We start from the raw sequence: 9294 nt of genomic DNA on the forward strand, positions 1-9294 counted from the left end.
TATAATTTTAAGCAATTATACTATTTTAAAACGCTAATAACTTCAAAAATTTATTTTCTAACTTGTTTTATATGATATGATTAAATATTAAAAATTATTTCTCGACTTGTTATCTTTGGTACAGTTAAATTTCAGAGAATAATCCATTTTCTAGAAATATAATTTACTATAAAATTTATTTGATAAAAAATCCATTTTCCAAATTAAAACGCATAAAAAAAAAAAGCTAAAGACCATATATATATATATATATATATATATATATATATATATATATATATATATATATATATATATATATCCTGAGATGTAACTCAACTGGTCAGCTCATAGATTTTTTTTCTGGAGGTTACCGGTTCGAGTTCCACAAATCTCAGGACAATAGATTTACATGGTCGTTAATTTCAGGATTCGTGGGATTAGTCGAGATGCGCACAAACTAGTCCGGACATCCATGTTAATATATATATATATATTGCCACGTTCACATCATTAGTGTTTGCATGTCTGTGTATCCAAGTTTCCAACTCTTGAAGTAAATTAATCTGGGTTCATCAGATTAGTTGGATGTGATATATAGTAACCTTGAATTTAGCAATAATAATCCTCCTTTAAATCGCTGTCTACCAGCTGATCACGGAGATGACTTGCAGGTAGTTATCAGTTATAGTCTCATTTATAGCATATGTCGTCAATTATTATTGCATGCATTCTTTTTAATGAAATTAAATGTATTAAAAAACAACATAAAATTATTATTAAAATATCTGAAATAGTTTTTTAATATGATATTAAATTTTAATGGCTAAATAAATATAAGATAATGTAGGTTTATGCTTGAAGATTTGTTAAATATTAATAAATTATTCTTGAAGCTTTATTACTGAGATGATTGTTTTAGGCAATGAAATGCAATAATTGTTTTAGGCAATGAAATGCAATAATTATGCCTTCAATAAAATACTAGTCTTTTCTTTTTTATAGACAATTAATCTTAATTTTGAACTCACAATTAATTAATGTTTGTACCAGAAGAAAAGATCTATTGCTATACAGTCGATCCCTGGCCCAGTTTTTCCAATTATTTCTACGGAGGAGTATCGGTCAAACTTGAAAGTAATAAGATTTGGATTTGACAAGAATGATTTGCTTTTGATTTAACTCAAATTATATATGAACATAATCTTAGATCTGGAAAAAGTAATCAAGAGCTACCGCCCGCGGATGAAGCATGCACGGCTAGTTTAGATTAATATATCAGTGTCAAGCTTTCCGTCATTATCCCATCGTTATGAAAATTAAATTTGAAAGCTGACAAGAACCATCATAAAAGAGACATGAGAGTCACAGCAGCACCACGCATTTCAGTCTCGCAGCAGCACCCGCATTAATTTCTTGACTGGCCACCTACACCAATCTATCTGTTTTAAACACAAGCCATTTTACTCTCTACGTATCTCTCTTTTATCCTTATCCCATAATTGTTGAATGATCTTTTAATCCCACGTCCATATATAGCATTGATGCTTGGTTGTTCGGTTATCGTTATTTTTCCTCTGGCCGGCCATTGATTAGTACAAGATTAATCGGCACGTTCCTCTTTCTTCTCTCGTGTTCCTCGATCCACTAACTCCTAGCTGAAAATTGTGAGCGGGCACTATGGAGATAGAGGTGGCGAGTAGTAGTTACAGTGCTAAGAGTAGCAGTGTTAGTATTAGTACTAAAGGTGGTGATGGTGGTAGCAGTAGCATGTATCAAGAAAAGGTGGCATCGGAAGGTGGAGCGGAGAGGGGGGTCTATTTGGTGTGGGAGGATCTAACTGTGGTGTTGCCAAATTTTGGAAATGGTCCAACAAGAAGGCTGCTCCAAGGACTTAGAGGGTTTGCTGAGCCAGGTAGGATCATGGCTATCATGGGTCCGTCTGGGTCTGGAAAATCCACTCTTCTTGATTCACTAGCAGGTATGATTCATTGCTTGGATCCCTTGCTCACTCTCCCTCTCACGCGCACACATATTCACAAATGTGCACAAACATACGGGTTGTGGCAATAGACTAGCGTCTTCCTTTTTCTTTCTTGGGTGGAAATTGGCTGTCTGCTTTGTCTTAACAGCCTCCCAGGACAAAATCATATATATAAATATATATATATATATATATATATATATATATATATATATATATATATATATCATTTGTTTACTCCTCCTCCTTGGAAGTTCGTACTGTCCATATGTAAGTGTAGAAATTGTGTGTTTTATCATGGGAAATTGGGATAGCATGTCCACTCAAGCTGCCTCCAGTTATCAACTACTGGTACGCACTGTTCTTTTTATAGAAAGGTTTTTTGGGCCAATGGAAAGTTATGTGAAAGCTCGACCAGACTGCCACAGATACTCCCTTTCCTCTACAAGAAAGTTTTGCATTGACTTGGAAACGCCAAATCTAATATATTTTATCAAGATCCATGCCTAATTTCCTCAATTATATCAAACTAACCAAGTAACATGGTACAGAGTATTCAGACCATAATTTAGTAATGTTTGATCGAATTTACAACACCAAAAAAGAGGAAGAAGAAGAAGAAGCTGCCCTTCTAAAAAGAACAGTGTTTCCCTCCTTTGTTAGTGGTTATCGAGATGTATGTGCCAAGCAGGAGTGAAAGACCACCTTGTATAGAAAATTAGAAATAAAAACTAAATCAGAGCTCTCTTGGTGCTCACTACTTCTTTTAAAAAAACTGATTTTACTAATTAAGGGGTAGATTCTTGATAGATTATCAGTTTCAGTTCAATTTCCTGGAGAGACAGAGGATAGACAAAAAAAGAATACTACTCCACTTGATAAATTTAAAGTTTTTGTTTCTTGAGAGTTTAGCGTTATCCTTGATATATATATATATCAGCATTTAATTTCAATCAACCCCTTAGCTCTATTATGATATCAGGCAAGGCTCAAGACCTGGCCGAGCTGGATTTCACAAAAAACAAGAAGTTGATCTTGTGCAATCGAGTTAAAAACTCATGTCGAGTTAACTCATAATCCGGTCAAAATCCATTCATATTTTTAAAATATTATTAATTTTAAAATGATGTTATTTTGAACTTAGATTTTATTTTAGATTAAGAAATGAGTGCCAAGAATTAAAATTACAGAGGAATGATCAAAGGGACTTCGTCTTAACTGTAATTTACAGAAGTATTAACTAGCGAGTGATCATTAAATAAAAGATAAAAAGAAAGAAAAAAGAAATACTAATCAATAAGCTGATAATTTTCACTCTACGTGATATAATATAGACATGGATACCTATACTGGGTAGAAAATATAAAGGGATTGGTTACTACGTAGGTACTTTGTTAATATGTTGGCAGCAGCATAGCTGATCAAACGTTTTCCTGAATTTTCAACCTTGTGGTTCTGAAATAGTTGACTTGTGTAATCTTTTGCTAATAGCATTCATCATCGATCTTGCCACAGGTAGACTGTCAAGAAATGTCATAATGACTGGAAGTGTTCTTTTCAATGGAAAGAAGAGGAGGCTAGACGCTGGTGTTGTGAGTACTGTCTTCCTATATGCCACATACAAGTCCAATAGGATCTGCAAATCTTATTCACATGGCCAATTTTATGAGTTGCATGCTGAAAAGGCATTGTAGATGTGGATTGCTGACTCTCCTATGAGCATGTTTCACCCTATGACTTGCCAATAAAATGAGATAAAATACTGGCTAATTGAGTTCTTTAGCACTAAATTCACGAGCATAGGAAATTCTTATATTTCAAGTTTATAATAAGCTTCAAAAACCTTGCTACAAAAGAAATATTCATATAACTAATTCTTTGACCATATAAGCAGTATGATTTTAGCTTAACAGAATTTGTTCACTCGTGTACTTTTCCTGTGTTGAATTTCAGGCTTATGTGACACAAGAGGATGTGTTGTTAGGAACTCTTACAGTCAGAGAAACGATCACTTACACTGCAAATTTAAGGCTTCCAAATACGATGAGAAAGGAGGAGATTGATTGCGTCGTAGAAGGAACGATCATGGAAATGGGTCTCCAAGATTGTGCTGATCGGATGGTTGGAAACTGGCATTTGAGAGGCATAAGTGGTGGTGAAAAGAAGAGATTAAGTATTGCAATAGAAATCCTCACAAGGCCACATCTCTTGTTCCTTGATGAACCTACTAGTGGTCTTGATAGTGCCTCAGCATTCTTCGTAATTCAAACACTTAGAAATATAGCTCGCGATGGAAGGACAATTATATCTTCAATTCACCAGCCAAGTAGTGAAGTTTTTGCACTCTTTGATGATCTTTTCTTACTCTCCGGTGGTGAAACTGTCTATTTTGGAGATGCAAAGATGGCTATAGAGGTATGAGAAGACTAGAGAAAATAAAACTTACATGCGTGATCTTAGAAATACAAAGTCAAGCTCATGTTGATTTACTACAATCTAATTATTGGTATCCATCTTCACAGTTCTTTGCTGAAGCTGGTTTTCCATGTCCAAGAAGAAGGAATCCTTCTGATCACTTTCTACGCTGTATAAATTCAGACTTTGATGCTATAACAGCTACACTGAAAGGATCTCAAAAAATTCGAGTATGTATCACTTCCAACTGCAACCTTCTGACGTGGTATTTTGAGTAACACTTCCTCATCACGTGTTACTTATATCAGTGTTGAAGATGCCTCTGAGTAAAAGATTTCATTTCACAGATGTTAAACATCTTTTGGCAAGCTGTTTCAGGTTCCTCTCCAAAAACAAAAAGGGAAAAAAAAGTTGGGAGTCCTGTATGCCAATTTACCGGCAAATGAGGAATTGAATACAGCAATAGGATGATAATTTCCCAACATAGTCATACAGTAACATCTGGAATTTTCCTTCTTTTCTCTGAAAGTAGCAAATGGTTTGGAAAAAAAGTACATAGCAGACATCCCAAAACTACCACCTTTTAAACTGTATTTATTATGACTGCTCTTTTACTTAACAATGAACATTAAGTTGCTCAAAATTGGAACTTCCAAGTTTTTCAATTTAGTACTCTGATTACAAGTTGCTTCCATGTATGTATATAGCAAAATGGTGCGAATGAGCATATTTATTTTGACTTTAATCTGAGTTGCGCCAAGTTTAGTTGTTCTGCTCTAAGATAAGTATCTCTACATAACTTATTAGATTGTATGACCAGCAGAATTCTGCCTCTGCACAAACACACACATTCTCCTGTGGACGCCTTTATTCACTTTTTGTTTATGTTAATCATGCTGTCATGCAAGACTGATGCAACTGTCCTGTATCCGTCTTAATTATAGGATGTCCCTATCTCGGCAGATCCTTTGATGAGTTTTGCAACAGAAGAGATCAAATCAAGACTTGTTGAGAAATATAGGCGCTCGAACTATGCGCAAAAGGCCAAAGCAAGGGTTAAGGAGATATCAGCTATTGTAAGCAACTGAAATCTCAGATTTTGCAGCACTAATACTTCATTCCTGTCATTTAATGCTGTCGATCTGCAATCTCACATCATCACACGATATAACAATTCTGTTCTTTGCTATTCTTTTGCACCAATTACTAATACCAAAACTTGTTCAAAGCTCAGTGCTTTTACACTCCATTTTCCATTAAAAGCTGTAAGAAAAAATTTCCTCTGCTTGACGTGTTTGCTTATCTGCTCTGAATAATTTTAATGGACAAGCTAATAGGAATAATCACTGAATGTAGCCTCTTCTAAACATGTTTGATGAAAACACCTTTTGAAAGTTCATGCTAAATGCTGCTGTCTGTTAAACATTTCTTGAAGAAGCTCATCTATTGCAGGAAGGACTGGAAGTTGAAACTCAAAGTGGAAGTGAAGCAAGCTGGCGAAAGCAACTCTCAACACTGACCCGAAGATCATTTGTGAACATGTCCAGAGATGTGGGATATTACTGGGCAAGGATAGTGATCTACATAGTTGTTTCCATCTGTGTTGGTACAATCTATCATGATGTTGGGCATGACTACACTGCGATCTTGGCTAGGGTAGCTTGTGGGGGATTTATAACTGGCTTCATGACTTTTATGTCTATTGGAGGCTTCCCTTCTTTCATTGAAGAAATGAAGGTAAAGATCTTGTTTATGTAGAAAAGATAAAATGATAGAAGAAGAATCATGAAGAAATCTGTGCCTGTGAAAAGATGATGGCATGGTAGAAAGATTCTTAATTTGTGGTCTTGACTCCTTGTTCTTTTATATATAACAGGTTTTTTATCGAGAAAAGCTTAATGGCTATTATGGGGTTACAGTGTTTATCCTGTCCAATTACTTCTCCTCTTTCCCGTTCTTGGTTACGATCGCTCTCCTCACCGGGACCATATGTTTTTACTTGGTGAAATTTCGATCGGGATTTAATCATTACGTATTTTTCTGTCTCAATATCTTCGGCGCCATTTCTGTTATAGAGAGCCTGATGATGGTTGTAGCTTCACTGGTCCCCAATTTCTTGACGGGACTGATTACTGGGGCTGGAATCATTGTAAGATCAAAACACTTCGATCTTCATTAAACATTTTGATTTCTATGTTGGCCATCTGATTTATCTGACCACTAACCTAATCTGGTTACTCATGCAGGGGATCATGATGATGACCTCTGGTTTCTTCAGATTGCTGCCTGATCTTCCAAAACCGTTCTGGCGCTATCCAGTTTCGTATATCAATTTTGGAGCCTGGGGAATTCAGGTAATTCTATTAATTTCTCATACATATAGTGAAGAATGATTGTCGAGAGGCATTAGAAGAAAACCATAATCATGCTTAACGGAATTTTGATAGTTTAACCTCTGCATGGGATTTTATTTTAATGTGTATCTACAACTGGAAATGCCTGTTAGGAACAAGGAGAGTGGTTTCTTTAACCTCTAGATGAGATTTTACTTGTCTCATTGAGAAAGATAGAAGTGCAAGTTGACTTTGTGTAATGATTTTCTTGAAGAAGTTGGGCAAAACATCTCAGGACCTGCTTTATGTTTCGCAACAAAAAGCATGTCAATAACAACATCATATCCAGAATGTCATAATATAAGGAATAGCTGAGAAAGATGTTACGCAATCTGTTGTCCCTAATCACACATGCATGTAGCCTCATCTCCTTCAGCAGCAAGATTGAAAGAAAAGGATTGGTGAGTGGTGACATATTGACATTGTAGATTTTTAACCCATTCCTTATTCTACTGCAAATATAGGGTGCCTACAAGAATGATTTCCTCGGACTTGAGTTTGAGCCTCTAGTACCTGGTGAGCCAAAAATATCTGGAGAATTTGTTGTCACACGTATGTTTGGCGTCCCCCTAGATCATTCGAAGTGGTGGGATTTATCTGCTATTTATCTCATTCTTGTATGCTATCGGATTCTATTCTTCGTTGTGCTCAAGCTCAAGGAGAGAGCTTTGCCATTCGTTAAGGATCTTTACAGTAAGAGAACTTTGCGAATAATTGAAAAGAGGCCTTCCTTCAGGAAAGCACCATCTTTTTCTTCCAGCAGGCATCAGCCTCTCCACTCGCTGTCTTCTCAAGAGGGCCTTAACTCTCCACTCAACTAGGAATCCCCAATAATCTCGAGTTGCTAATCAAGTTGTAATACATTCTGCTGCTCTTATTGTAACTCGAAGTTCATGCATACACAGCAGCAAATAATTAAAGATAGATTGTAGTCCTGTCGAAGGTGGACATGCAAGACTTCATCACTATTATTTCTGATGGATGCAATGAAAGCATACATGGGAAATTGCCCAGCTTGTATTTAATACTCTGTTACCCTATATATGTATTGTCGTCAAGTTGTATTTTTTTCCCTCTTCTTTATGCCTGTGAATCATGCAAATTTCTTTTCTAGACTCGCCGAATAATCTAATCCTTACATATCTAAAATTAATGTCCTGGATTAATTACTTTGCAGCATATTAAATCAAGAAAGGTATTTGTGCTTATAACTATATTTACCCCTTCTCTCATTTTTACCGTTGAAAAGCATCGCATGTTCTTGAGATACAAGTAATATCCAATCATGTGTGTGAAAATGTGCAGGTTCATGCGAGGGGTCCAAGTGACTCGGTGTAGACCTCTCCAAAAAATGGTAGTAAGGCCTTTATACATAAGGTGCTTGCAGAGATGGCAAACCATTGAAATGAGATAGTTGAGATGTGTACATATGAGTTGTGAAATATATAGGTTAAAAAAAAAAAAAAAGCTTGGACACGAGACCCTTAAGGAAAAGGAACCGACTGAATCACCATACACGCATCACTTAAAGAGAAAGACAACACGAAGATAAATTAAAAAATGCGGTGGAGGCACGATTAACACCACTAGAATTAGCCGCAAGTATCGCTAAAAAATAACGAAGTGGCTGACGCGTTGACACCAATAAATAAAACACCTCTCATTACCCATGAAGATGACAAATAAATCAATAGAAAAAGAGAAAAACACCCTCATCTAAAGCCTTAAGAGCCGTGAAATTCTACTGTGCAAGTCCACATTAGAATTTATTTGAGTCCACAGTGCACATACAGTAGAAAGAAATCACACACAGTGTGGAGTTTTACTTAATTAAAGGGATGAGAAGAAAAGGAAGAAGTGAGATGTTAATAAATCCATGACACGAGGAAGGAGACTTTTATAAATAAACTTTAAGACATGCAAGTGGTAAACTAACTCCCACTCCCTGGTGAACAGGTCTCCAAGACTATCAAAATCAACAATTTATTACACTGTGGCAACTACTTGGGACATCGATCTACAACTACCAACAGGTTGGTCAGATGAACCAATAAGGTAAGCAACCCACTGCAGTTGCCAACTTATGACCGAATTAAATGTATTGAAGAGGACCTATGTCTGTATTGAAGTCCCTATGTCTGTGGCTGATCTTCATCACTGATTGTCCCGGCCTCTGTGTATGGGGCTGCAGCTGGTAAATTTGTTAATTTTTACGTGTTAACTCTGAGTAGTTTATCACTGAATATTAAATCCGAATACCCGATAAAAATACAATAAGATATTTTTTTTAAATATTAAAATGATAACATATTAAATTAATTTAGATCAACTCGAATTAATCTATCAAGTCCGATATCCAGGTCTTGAGACTATAATAACCATATAGAAAAAAAATTTATTAAACCCAATTCTCAATCAACTTAATATTGAATGATGAAATTTAAAACAAAAATCAACTTAAAAAATAAGTCGAGTCAACTTAGGTTAACCCATGAAACATGGGTCATAAGACCTGGTAACAGT

The 9294-nt window shown here is 35.8% G+C and overlaps 1 protein-coding gene across 1 annotated transcript; it reads left to right on the plus strand.

The window, feature by feature from the left end:
- The first annotated feature begins 1437 nt into the window (after positions 1 to 1437).
- Positions 1438 to 7839, plus strand: LOC7465139 (ABC transporter G family member 15). The gene is made up of 9 exons (XM_002298355.3): positions 1438 to 1960; positions 3479 to 3555; positions 3917 to 4378; positions 4486 to 4608; positions 5323 to 5454; positions 5831 to 6115; positions 6255 to 6527; positions 6625 to 6732; positions 7236 to 7839. The coding sequence occupies exons 1-9, from the start codon at positions 1660 to 1662 to the stop codon at positions 7590 to 7592; spliced, it is 2118 nt and encodes a 705-aa protein (XP_002298391.2). The 5' UTR covers positions 1438 to 1659; the 3' UTR covers positions 7593 to 7839.
- Positions 7840 to 9294: the final 1455 nt, after the last annotated feature.

This window comes from Populus trichocarpa, chromosome 1, assembly GCF_000002775.5.
Source record: "Populus trichocarpa isolate Nisqually-1 chromosome 1, P.trichocarpa_v4.1, whole genome shotgun sequence".
Classification (NCBI taxonomy): Eukaryota; Viridiplantae; Streptophyta; class Magnoliopsida; order Malpighiales; family Salicaceae; genus Populus; species Populus trichocarpa.

Excerpts from the sequence above, each read along its gene's own strand:
- LOC7465139 (XM_002298355.3), top strand. The coding sequence starts at position 1,660 with ATGGAGATAGAGGTGGCGAGTAGTAGTTACAGTGCTAAGAGTAGCAGT. Across the intron at positions 3,556-3,916 it reads GGAGGCTAGACGCTGGTGTT|GCTTATGTGACACAAGAGGA; the intron begins GTGAGTACTGTC and ends GTTGAATTTCAG. Across the intron at positions 6,733-7,235 it reads TTGGAGCCTGGGGAATTCAG|GGTGCCTACAAGAATGATTT; the intron begins GTAATTCTATTA and ends CTGCAAATATAG.